Source organism: Diceros bicornis, chromosome 6 (genome assembly GCF_020826845.1).
Source record: "Diceros bicornis minor isolate mBicDic1 chromosome 6, mDicBic1.mat.cur, whole genome shotgun sequence".
Classification (NCBI taxonomy): domain Eukaryota; kingdom Metazoa; phylum Chordata; class Mammalia; order Perissodactyla; family Rhinocerotidae; genus Diceros; species Diceros bicornis.
In genome coordinates this window covers 88,641,261-88,654,457 of record NC_080745.1, presented here as the reverse complement: position 1 = coordinate 88,654,457, position 13,197 = coordinate 88,641,261, and the positions used below count along the sequence as shown (strand labels likewise).

General features: G+C 47.1%; 1 protein-coding gene across 1 annotated transcript in view; it reads left to right on the top strand.

Moving 5' to 3' along the window:
• ADAM12 (ADAM metallopeptidase domain 12) overlaps positions 1-13,197 on the top strand; it is a 130,397-nt gene that overhangs the window by 72,113 nt on the left and 45,087 nt on the right. The window contains exons 10-12 of the mRNA XM_058544398.1: positions 4,315-4,492; positions 9,163-9,252; positions 10,749-10,944. Coding sequence (XP_058400381.1) covers positions 4,315-4,492; positions 9,163-9,252; positions 10,749-10,944 — 464 coding nt within the window. The remainder of the gene's footprint in view (positions 1-4,314; positions 4,493-9,162; positions 9,253-10,748; positions 10,945-13,197) is intronic.

The window sequence follows — 13,197 nt, the reverse complement described above, 5'->3', positions numbered from 1 at the left end:
TGGGAAGGGCTCAGGCCATGTTTTAATTGTCTTGGGATCCTCCTCAGGCTTTGAATATAATAGGCATTTGAAGACTACTTCTCGAGGGAGTGGGTGGATGAAGGAGTAGCGAAAATACCATCCAGAGGTTCAATTCTGCTCTCATCAAAAGTTCAGGGGCAGAGTTGGCACCTGGGAAGCAGGATGACGAGCTTGCCTGTGCCAGGCATCTTCGTGGTGTTGTTATGTTACATGTGGCTGAGTTGGAGAAATGGCAATCTTAATCATCGTTTTGCAGACAGATCCTGTCCATGGATTCCTGACGCTGTGCTGAAGAGTGGGTTCCATGCCTTGCTCGTGGTCCGCTGGCACATTTTTCATGCAAACCAATGAACTGCTCTTTGACTCCTCAAGCCAGTAGTCAATGACACCTATTGTGCACTAGGCACTGTGCAACCAGTGGCTATTTGGGGTGTAGAAGATATCCAAATATGTGTAGATTATGATTCTATTATAATTAGAAGAATCTAATGTTTGGTACCATCAAATTCCCTTATCTCTTGAGATTTGAAGTTATTTTAGATCACTAAATTCTGTTTATTGGGGGAGGGCCATTGGGTTAGATACAATTTTTAGATATTCTCTTTTTGCTACACACCAATCAACTGAGAGGATCTCAGCAGAAGAAGGGAGATGATGAGCAGATCCCTGCTTGTCAATCAAAAATAGTTTGCTAAAAAAGGGGAAAATAAGAAGTGTTTGAAGTTCTTATGAAAAATACCTTCAGCCATGATCAGTGCCTGGTGCAGGCAGGGCAAACCCCCTCTGCCCTTTTAATGATACTCCATGGTGGTCTTCTTGCCATTGGTATGACCTTGAGTGGCTGAGGGGCTTCTCTGGAGAAGGGGTGGCTTCTCTGGGTATGTGTTATGGAAAGAAGAGCCTGCTTCTGTCCTGTTGAACAAATTCCTCTAGGCCAGTCACGCCTGTCCACGCACCCTTCCACCAGCTCATCCCTCTGCCTGGGATGTTCTTCCTCCAGATATGCCTACAGCTTGTTCCCTCACATCCTGGTGAGAGCCTCAAATGCCACCCCCCACAATGAGGTCTTCCCTGACCACAGTCCCTAAAAGTTCAGTCCCTCCCACATACATCCTCTCCCTCTTGCCTGTTTCATGTTTCTCCTTAACATTCATCCCTTTCTAACACGCTTAACTGACTCCCTCATCTTACGTATTATCTGTCTGCCCCTCTGGAACGCAAGCTCCCTGGCGGCTGGTTCTTTATACGCTTTGTCCATTCCAGTATCCCCAGAGCCTAGGAGAACGCCTGGCGTACAGTAGCTGTTGAATAAACACTCGCAGAATGATTGAACGATGAGTGACAGGTTGCTCTACTTTTCTTCCTCTAAAGCCTGACTTCCTCTAAATGCCCAAATAGGGTTCGGGAATACTCTGTCAGAGTGAAATAGTCACCTGTCCTCTCTGATGAGAAATCATGAAAGGATGGAATCAGCAAAGGTGCTCGACAGATACAAAACACTTGTTGGTCTCATCACTATTTGTCACCAAAGGAGAGTTCTTGGATGACGGCAGAGGTGTTTCTCTACCCTCACACAGAGATATGAATGTCGGCTGGCCCAGTCCATGGAGAAGGCAGGAATGTTTGGCAAAGGGTTGCTGGCTTCCCAAGGGGCCTCACTGAGCAAGTCAGAAAGAACCCAGATGGGAGAGAAGAAGACCCACTCACACGTGCTCGTGGCAGAAGCTGTGAGCCACGGCCAGCGTTGCTAGAGGTTTTTATTGTACTGACTTTGAAGGCAGGCAGCGCGCTGATGAACAGGCCATGTGGCCTGTGCTCCGTGATGTCTGTGAGCAACTCTGAGAAAGGACCGGTTTCTGTGTCAGCTTCATCAGTGCCGCATTTGGCTTCTGAGGAGAACACTGGGGCTTTGTTATTAACAGAGGCATCTCAAGGAATTAATGCCTGGACATAGTTCCTTGCAGCAAGGTTGAAACCCTGTGAATTAGACAGATATTATTTATCCATTAAATGAAAGCGAATTTTAAAAGCATTTGGGGTTTGTCCTTCAACAGAATAGGAAAGAGCTAAGAGAAATAGAAATTTATTGTTGCACAGATAACTACATTTCCATCTGACAACATCTTGCACAGACACACAGATGCAGTTTTGCCAGCAATGATCTGTTCCCCTCTCCCAAACATTCCCAAGTTTAAATCCTGGACTTAAACTGATCTCGTTCATCTTATTTCTATCCTCTTTAATGTCAACCCCCCCCCCAAAAGCCCAGAATGTATTTTGAAAGACAGTGAGCTGGAGGACCTGTCTGTGCTGTGACCTAGCCAGTCTCTGCCCTCTGGTCTTTGGATGCTGGTGGACATTCTCCGCTCACTTGTGAGGCCGGGTGATTCATACCACTCTTTCATCAGGTTTCTCTCAACTACTGTTGTTCCTGCTATAAACCCTTCATGAGGCTTACGATTTATCCTGGTGTCTTTCCCTAATTAACTGTTAACATATTCAGAAATTAGTTCCTTTCCAGAATGAACTGATAAGAGTTCGTCATAACACCGGTTGCGTATCATTGAATGAGAATGATGTTTAGTCTCCCGGATCAGGCCCTGAGACATGCGTGACTCCTGGGAGAACTCCCACACGTCAAAGAAAGTCTGATATATGCCTTGATGAAGCTTATTTCTTTGCGAAGAGAAGAACTGCTGTCAATTCCCTGTGTAATGTACCATTGTCTGTCCAACATGAAGCCCTTCTAAATTGATAAAATTACAGTTTTTCTTGTGGATCATCATTTGAAGCTATTCAGCATCATCTTCATACCAGGAATAATCAATCTGTCTGCCAAGGAAAGTTATAAAGATTTCAAAAGGAACTTTGTTACAGCACTACAGATAAGTCCTGGCTTATTGCCTTTGCATCCAAGAGCAGGACTTGCATTTATTAATTTGTTTGTAGATTAGAATTATACTTCAGAGTTAATAACCTGAGACTGATAGAAAACACTTGGGGAGGATAAGACAATGTTACCAGTTTGGCCATGGAAATCATCATGATCTCGAAATATTGCCAAACTTGATCATTGAATGGCGGCTAGTCTGCCGTCTTCAGGGAAACGTAGCAGCTTGCATTGGTTTGACCAGTTGATTAGGATCCAATTTTAATGTCATCCTGTAAATGCCTGTGTGAGGAGAGGGTGCTTGGGCTGGCTTCAGCATGTCCTGCTTCCTCAGTAAGTAATAAAACTTGCTGGGTTTCCAACATGCTTGTCCCTTTTAATCCTTGCTACCTCAAGACATGGGAAAATGCACGTGTAAGAGAGTGAGACACAGTATATATGTTGGGTAACATTAGCTGATGTAGGAAACAAACCCTCAGTTTTCCGGGGCTTACCTTAATAGAGGTGTGTTTCCTTTCCATACGACACCCTGGGGCTCCAAGCTGCAGGTGGCTCCCCTCCCTATGGTGAGTCATGAAGGGGTCTGGCCCCCCATCTCCTAGGACATCGGAATACCTGTTGGAGCTCAGCTGGCAGAAGGGGAAAGAAAGGACATAAAGAAGAATCACTTAACTTCCTTTGACCAGAAGTGACCCACATCATTTCACTTCTGCTCATGTTCCATTGCCAAGAGTTAGTCACACAGCCCACCCAGTGCAAGGGTGCCCCTTTAGACCATGGAAGGGGGAGCATGAACTTTGTGGGGAAGTTGGCCAACTCGGCCACATCCCTTTGTAGCCTTGGTATTTCGAGGCAAGAATAGGACCCGCATTTCTGGCCACCTGCGTTCTCTAATAGCTGTGCTTGGGGGAGACAGCGATTTGCCCTTTGCAGACCCGAGCGCCAGCATCGGCCAGCCCTGGCCTACACTGGGGGTTATGTCCAGGGAACCAGGGAATTGATAAGCACAGTCATTTGTCCTTTTTTCTTCTTTGCACTTTTTAGTAAGGACATCAGTATGTGTTCATATTACAAGCTACAGAGCCTAGGAACTCATTTCCATTGTATCATTTCACACAGAACTATTAATAATGTCTGTAATGAGACTCTGTCTAAACCTGCTGATTTGAAAACTGTCAAAAGATCATTTCTTTTTTGATAAAGCACTTCTCAGTGGTGGTGTTGGCACTGTACAGGGATGGGTTTCAGGATGTAGCTGGAAGTGCCTCATTCTCCACTGAGTGGTTAAGCCTTTGTTCACTGAGACTAACAGTGGACAGCTGGGCAGACGTCGGCAGTGGGGACGGTGAACAGCGGCACCATGGCGTGCCCTGACCGCTGACTGTTTGGGCTCTTCTCCGCAGGTACCCGTTCCCCATGGTGTTCAGCAGCTGCAGCAGGAAGGACCTGGAGGCCAGCCTGGAGAAAGGCATGGGGATGTGCCTCTTTAACTTGCCAGAAGTCAAGCAGTCCTTCGGGGGCCAAAAGTGTGGGAATGGATACGTTGAGGAAGCAGAGGAGTGTGACTGCGGGGAGCCGGAGGTAAGAGAGCCATGTCCAGAACCTGTGCCTCACGTTCACGGCTGGGCAAAGCAGCAAGAACTTGGAGGAGCTGTGCAGCAGAATGAAATTCAGGATGGGAAAGTCCTGCATGGCCGCCTTGAACAAGCCTCACAAGCCAGGGTGGCCTTCTTGAATTTTAACTATTGCACGGAATAAGTCATGTCACTAGTTTAAAAAGAGGAAGCATCTTCTCTATTGAAGGACGTGGTATTCTCGGCGAGATAAGGACAAAAGCAATGAAAAGGCATTGAGCTTTGAGTTTGGCAGAGAAGAAAGCCTTGGAGTGCTAGCTTCAAATGGCTAATAAGCACCATTTCTTTCTCTTTGTAAGGCATGCAACCAGAGGGGAATTTGAATAAGCAACATACATTTTTAAGCGAGAGCTTCCTCCCGAGTTGAAATTCTGCGCTTGCTGCTGCAGCCTCCTCTGTGTGCAGGATCAGAGGCTCCAGGCTTCTGCCTCTGCTTGTTAGCTTTCAGAAGCAATAAGTTAAAGCCAGGAACATTTTTATCCAGAAAAGGCTTATTTAACCCTATTTTCCAGCCAATGTCAGGAAACTTCCTCGTTTCTGTAGGGCCCAAGATATAGTTAATCAACATAAAAATTATGACAGCCACTTTTTAATCTCTGAATAATCTTGAGAAGGATAGAGAAAGACAGGACACAGGGAGACTTTCTGGTAAAACAAGTGCCCCCTTGAAGCTTGGAGGAGGTTGTGTTTAGAATAAATCAAAGCAAGTAGGTTGTATAGCAGGCAGTCTACGTGTGGGATTCTCTCCCCGAGAGCTTAGGCAAGCTGAAATGGTGGGCAAATTCAAGGTGGTCCTAGCTAAATTCGTACATGGGGTTGATGCAGGTTTAGGAAGAGCATGTCTTGGAGGGCTGCTCTGAAGGGGAATTCTGGGGTGGAAGGAAAATTGTGCTGAGACTCTGGGACATCCCTCAAACTCCTCTGTTCATCAAACAAACAACTGGTTGCAGCATCTTCATCATATCCCAATCTCCTAGTCTCTGCGGTTTCCCGTACCAGCAGGATTGATCTTGGTCTCGGTCTGACCATTTCTGCAAAAATGTTGGGCATGAATACGTACTGGGGATGGGAGTTACAGAGGTGGCTTTATCGAGTGTTTTTGTGCCCTTGCCAAACTCGGGATCCATCAGTGATAGCGGCGCTGTCCACAGCGGGGTTTAATTTTGCTCACAATGGGCGGAGTGGCTGCTGTGCAAGAGAAAGTCCTAATTATGACGTTACAGAAACTCTTTAAGATGAGTGGAGGAAAACTTGAAACCATCATGGGATGGGGTATGCAGAAGGGAAATTTCTTGGAGACTTGTTAATTACTTCAAGAAAAAAACAAAACTAGTTTAAATTACACATATTTCTCAGGAGATGCCATGTTGACTTAAAATGGTTTATCTTCTATTTGAACTCCTTGTAATTGTTTATTAATCTAAATAAATTTGACAGCTCTTCATGGAGCCATGAACTCCCAGGTTTGGAATGACTCTATTAGCAGTCATTTGTTTTATATACCAGCACCACCACCAGCTCACTGCCACCCCCGCTCTCACTGCTATTACCACTGTCACCATCTCCACCTCCATCACCATCACCGTCATCATTACTATTACCACCCCACCATTATCATCACTACCATCATCTGCACTGCTACCACCACCATCACCATCAGCACCACCACCACCATCATCATCATCACCATCACCATCATCACCACTACCGCACCTGCATCACCACCACCGTCCTCACCACCACCATCACCACCACATCCATCACTACCATCTGCATCATCTCCATCACCAGTATTACCACTGCCAGCATCATATCAGCAAACGCTTGAGTGCCTGAAATTTGCCAGCCACTGATGTTTGTGATTCTCTCTTTTATCTCCATCCCGGGGTTATTCAGGTTTGACAAGGTGCTTGCTGTCTCTCCAGCCAGCATGCTGCATTGCAGGGAAGCTTTGATTAAATCAAACTCATTCCTTATATAAAGCCAAATTCCACTTGCACGTAATTCCCAACTTTATCTTTCTTTGGTTAGGGTCCTTATTTCATAGGATAAGTTCTTGATACTTGAGGAGAACTCTCATTCTCCTCATGCAAAGTTCTTTCTTCCAAGAAATCTTTCGAAGTCGCAGGCAAGCCTTTTGCCTCACTTTTTTTTTTTTTTTAATCTTTTGCTTTTCAAGGTTGAAGCTGAAACCATGTCTAGCAGTGTGACAGCCCATTTCCAGGTTCTAAACTGCTTTGACCAAAATTTTTAGTCAGACCCGTCAACCTAGGCTCTTTTTCACCCTACCCAGTGCTCAGCCCTGGAAATGTGCATCACACCTTTGCTTCATATTGGCTCTCACATCCCCCGGCCCATACAGGGCCTCAGCGCGTCACTACATCAGTAAGTGAGTGAGGTCAGAACAACTTCCCCAGCTCACAACTGGAACCAGCTTCTGCTCCTTTGCTCCCAGAAATAATCCTCACTATTTTCAAGAAGATGCATTATAGTCTTATCCTAGTTCGTTGTGATTAAGAATCTATGTCTACAACCTAAAACATGAGAATGACAATTAGGGCACTTGCAGAGAATTCTCTAATGGCTTCATTAGTCTTTCTTCTTTGGAGACTTAGTATTCATTGGCTCTGTTGAACTTCTCTATTGACTACTAAAATAAATGTATCAACAGATGAAAAATTTGTGTCTTCTGATAAATACAGTGCTCCAGGAGAAATAGATTCTGGATAGTAAAAAGGCAAGTGACTGCTGATGGCTTCCCGTACAGAGCATTGGATTTACATCAACCATAAGGATATCCTGACAACTCACTCATTCTTCCAGCTAACAGGGTTGGGAAAGCAGCCTTATCTCCGTGTTTGAAGTCAATAAGATGCCAGTAGCTTGCAAATATCTTTTAAACTTAGTTATCTTTCTCACATTATCAATCCCCTTTGAAGTCAAAGCCATTCTACTTGGCTGCATTTCCATTTGAGCTGCTGCTTATATTATTTAGTGATTTGGTGGGGGTGGGGAGGTAGTTCTTAAGGGATCTTAGGACTCAGTTTTAGGATGGCTGATTTAACTTAGAAGTTCAAGGCAATCTGTAATTTGGTTAATATGTCATTAGTAGAGCCATTTAGACCATAATGGACAGGATGACATTGCTGTACCTTTGTTGACACTGAGCAGGAGTGCAATTGATGGACTACTTTTAAAAAAACAAAGCAAGTTCCTAAACTTTTTAGGATTGTAAGCCCACGAGTTAAAAACCCTTACTGTCATGAAAGTTACAGCTATGACTTCTGGTTGGCAGTTTTATCTTATTGTATATATTATATACTCCGGATGTTTATAAAGTCCTTGAACAAATTTAATAACTTTGCCTGTATGTATAATAGGAGAAAATGGTAAGCACCAAATGAGAGCACAATTCAGAGTTTTACACAAGATACAGCTCAGATATCTAGGTTAGCCATGAATCTTCTGGATTATTGACAAAATTTTATTAATTACATTTATGATACTAATGATAAATTCATTCACAAAAGATGGTTTTTCGGAGTAAATTATTATACAATTAAGCTAGTGCTTGATTGGCTTCTCTCTAGCCGATAGTGTATAAATTTCTCAGCACATGTGATATATTGAATAAAATAAAAAGACATTGATAAATTAATTAGTACTAAAGACTCTATGAACACTTCCTTATTCTGATGATTCAATTTATTTCAAAATGTGTAAGCTCCAAGTTACTGGAATGTTCTAAAGTACAAGGACTTCATAAATACACTAGATAAATGTGTATAGGCCTTTTGTTGAGAGCTAAGCAAAAAGTGTCAATCTCTTGTTTCTTTTTCTTAGAAAAAATTGAGTACTTGTAAGCACAGGATAATAAAGGAGTTAATTTCCTTTCTCATTTTTATTTCAGAGAGGACAGTACGTCTAATATTTGATCTATCTCTTTAAATCTCTTGCAAACCAATGGGCACAGCCCCCAGACTTCCTTCTGGCCTCTTAGTCATTCTAATGTGCATTGCTGATCTGAGGAGAGCCTTGCCAGGTCAGGCAGCCCACCTGTGCTGAGTAAGGGTCTCATCTACGGCATTTGGTTGAATTTCAGGGAAACGTGGTTCCAACACAATTGACTTGATTTCATTTCCTGCCAGTACACTCTAGATCAAAAGGACCAGTCTTTGAAGGGTCAAGTTAGTACGCAGCTATGTATATTTTTAAATAAGTAAGAAAAAGTACCCCAGTGATCCTGATCCAGTTCATTGCAGTAAGACTTGCAGTCATCAGAGACGCCCCTACAGAGCCCCAGCATCCTGCTGACTTGAATGAACATCCTCGCCAGCCTTCCTGGCCAAGTCCCTTACTCCTTCATGAAAGACGTCATGAAAGGCACTCGAGTGCTGCTGACTTTTCCCAGGGCCTCTCAGACTCAGTCAGTTCATAAACACTTAACCGAAGCTCTGCTTTCTTACAGATGAAGATAATCCTCGGTCAGGCTGGTTTTCAGCTCAAGAGCCAGGCCCTCTGGTTCTTTCTTCCCTTTCACAGTTACTTAAGGTGCGACGTTTGCATTCAGCAAGTAGTTGCTCCATATGACCCTGTCGAACAAATTCCCCTCTCCAGGAATGTACGAATCTCTGCTGCAATGCCACCACCTGTACCCTGAAGCCAGACGCTGTGTGCGCACACGGGCTGTGCTGTAAAGACTGCCAGGTGAGTCCACCTGGCCCCAAGGTCGCCCAGAGGCTCAGGTGGTTCAACGCCGACGCGGGCAAGCAATATGGCAGGCTGACTTCCCGATATTCGCTGCTGTGGAAACTGTAACTCCTTATCACAAACGCTGGTATTATCTACCTCCTGTTTTTATTATCTTCCAATCTTCATGTGAAATGCTCATTTTAATTGCTAAGTCATCTGTGATAATTTATTTATGGGCTGAAAAGTAATCAGACCAAAAAACTCAAGCTGGACATTAAATGTCCCAGTTGTGCTATTGGATGTGCAGTCCTGTCACCTACGGCTTTGAGAGCAAGTCTCCACTCCCCACTCAGCCTTACTCTGGGTCCCTCTGCTTGATCCTAAGACCATCTGCCGCGTGGGCTGAGAAGCCGTGCAGGTTGCTCCGGGGTTTGTGTAAACATCTTGATCTTATGTCCTCCTAACAGAAGGGGCCGGCCCAACCCAGCCCAGCCAAGAGTGGCAGTTTTATACTTGGGCCATTTCTGCTGCCATGACCGCATTTGTTTTGGCAATTCTGTTTGTCTCATTATTCAGAGCTGAGATCTCACAGAGTAGAAGCGTGACCTTTTGATTCCAATGTTGCAAGGGTAGAGTTTTATTTCTTTTTAATTAAGCGATTGATCTTGGCATTCTGCTTGCAGGAACTCCCTCTTAGCTGGCCCACTAGAGCACGGTGATTCAGAGGCGCATTACATGTTACGTTCAGCTTCAAAATAGTCTTCATCCCCTTCCTACCCGTGATTAATTTTGGTGGAAAGTTAAAAGAAGCCAACCCCCAGCACCCAGCAGTTGGTGGTGGAAGGTGCCTGGAGGTGGGCTGGGGGCAGGTCGCTGGCTACGTAGCCTCAGACAAGCCACTCTGAGCCTTAAACATCCTCACCCACAAAAAGATGAGGTGTTGGTCGGATGGTTCCTAACATCGCTTACTGCTCCCTTGCTTTACTTCTACTCTGTCTCTCCTTATAAAGTCCTACAGAGAGGTTTCCAGCTCTATATTTTGATGACAAAGTAAAATAGCTATTGTGATTGTGGACTTGGACTTATTTTTATCAACTTGCCCACAAATGCTAACACTGTAAGTGCACACATCATCTCAGAACACGTGATGGTGTTGGTGACCAGAGCTCTTCTTAGGAATCAATGAGCCCAGCAGCAACACGCCATCCTCCTCCTCTGAGGTGACAGGTGCCAGCGACCAGCTTGTCTGCTCATCAGAAAACCCTAATGTTGCATGAAATTAAAAAGAGGCTGCTCTTGGTTGCCCCCACATACTGGAAGGGGGAACCCCAAGCAAGACTGTTTATTTAATGAGCTCTCTCTGCTGTAAGGGGGCTTCCTTTGAAATCCTCACCCCTGTATCTGAGGCTCTGTGAGGATGGCCTTGCTCCGCTCCACCCCAGGAGTACTGCTGGGAACGTGCTTCCCCCTTCCCTGCAGCGCATGTGCTATAAACAGCCCTCTCCTTTCAGCTGAAGCCTGCAGGAACAGCGTGCAGGGACTCCAGCAACTCCTGCGACCTCCCGGAGTTCTGCACGGGGGCCAGCCCCCACTGCCCGGCCAACGTGTACCTGCATGACGGGCACCCGTGTCAGGGGGTGGACGGCTACTGCTACAACGGCATCTGTCAGACCCACGAGCAGCAGTGCGTCACGCTCTGGGGACCAGGTACGTGGCCGCCACCAGCTAGGTACAGAGCAGTGGGGCTGGGGAGCTCACTCTCCATAAGTGTCACCCTGGGGTGTGCTCTCTCCAAAGCTACCTTCCGTTCAGCTGGAGTGACTGGCTCCCTGGTAGGGCTGGGGCCGTGCACACCCAGCTTGCCAGAATGGCCGCTGCCCAGAGCCCACCCTGAGGAGCTCAGTGTGGTCCAACGAGAGATGTGTGAGCACCAACTGTGTGCCCTGTGGTGTGACAGGGACAAATCAGCCATGCCGCCTGCCCTCAGTTTAACAGGCAATTGGACAGACAGATGGACAGAACTCCCCGCTGCCACTCTGACAGTGTCAGTGCTGCTTAGTGTCAAACGAGGACCCCCAGCAGGAGCTGAGGCTGCCGGAGAGGAGGTCACTGCGTGTGGCGGGGCTGGCGGCCGCGTCATGATGTGATGGGTGCGTCCTCTTTACCAGGAAGGACAGGGAGAGGTCACTCCTGATGCAGGGAGTGGCGCGCCAGCGTTCAGACAGGAGGACACAGGGAAGGGACAGCTGGGGTGAGGGGCCTGGTCACCGGAGCTCGGAGGAAGAACATGGAGACAGGTGTTTGAGGGCCTTGACTGCCGTTTTGGTTGTGAAGGCGGAGTGATGGACTCGTGTGTTCCAGAGAAAGCACCCAGGTGGGACGGTGGCCAGGAAGCCGCTGCTGCGCTGGTGGGTCAGTTGCAAGCTGTCCATTCCCCACTTCCTGTGTGGGATGGTAGGCTGGGTGCTGGGTGTGATTTTGTCCCTTCTAACCCTCTAACAACCCTTGAGGTAGAGACAATGACTATGGTTTTACAGAAGGCGCAGCTCAAATTCAGAGGCCAGAGGTCAGTTTCCTGAGGTTGTAAGGCTGGGATTTGACCCCAGGCCACTGTGCCCCAAAGCCCATGTGTGACTTCCACGCTGCGCAGTCACCCCAGAGAGCCAGGTCTTGAACTAAAGTTCCACGGAAGCTCTAAAATTAAACAGACGCTCGGACGCCAAAGGGGGAAGAACCGGTCCCCTGTGTGTCTCTCCTCTGTTGCCCCGTCTTCTTGGGCCAGAGGTCCAGGGCCCCGTGGGGTCCTCACCCCAGGATGTGCCGTCTGTCTCCAGCTCCCAGGATTCCCACAGTGAATCCACGGAGAGTGTTTTCCAAGAGCACAGCCCCAGCCTGTCTTGGCATTCTTCTTCCTTCTCCCGCTGGCTGCAGGGGTGACCTCAGTTCTGGCCAGGGACCCCAGCTGTGGTAAGGCCACTGTGGTCAGCCAGGCAGAGAGCCAGGCAAGCTCAGGCATGCGTCTAGGGGGGGAGAAATTCGATACGGACCTTTGTCAGACTTTGGTGGTGAGGTTTTGGTTTTAGGAGTGATGAGGGAAGTAAACTAAAGCAAAAAATGATGACTAAACTTCAAAGCTTGGGTTTTAAATGTGATGTGAAAGCAGTGACCTAAGTATGGAAAACAAGGACAGATGTTTCCAGGGCCTGGGTCCTGTCACAGAGCCCACTACCCCCGCCAGCCAAAGATGCCCCTCTGCACAGGGAACTTTCTGAGGGAGAGGAAAGAGCAGCCTGGATGCAGCAGCAAGGGGCTAATGCAGCCTCCGTTTATCTCCCCTTCTGAGGAGTTCTGCCAGTGCTCCTCAGCCTTTGTTGATGCACCTGGGCAGGTGGAAAGAGGAGGCCTGTGGTGCCTAGGGCCTTAGTGCTTCATCTGAGGAGCCCTGAGCGCTAGCCTCCTCGCCTGCTGGGCTGGGGTAGGGTCTCGTGGTCTAAAGGTGAAGGCCTTGCAGTGGCAAGCACAAAGTGGGCGCTCGCTGTGCATGTGTGAAATGGTTGGATGGGCTCTGAATGTGTAGTGACCTCAGACGCCTTGTAGCCAAGTGAGGTCACTTTGGGACAGGGGCTACTGCTGCAGACCCAATCTTCATGGCCTAAAGCATCCCTAGTGGCCATCCCTTCCCAGCCTTTCTCTCGGCTCTATAATCTCCCCATCTTGAGTTACAAGAGACGTTATAATGCTCCCTTCCAAGGAGCGTTCCGTGGCCAGAGCACACATAGCACTTGGAGATTTTGGAGTGAAATGTGCTCTTCGGTGCCCTGCTGCGTTATAACATCTGGCCCCATTTCCAAAGTGAGGTCAGATGGAGCTCCACGGCTGTCTCTGAGCCACCGCCACTGTGTGACTCAGCTGGCTGCATGCCTTTGATTCATGGTGACCAAGGCTGGTATTTATTATCTC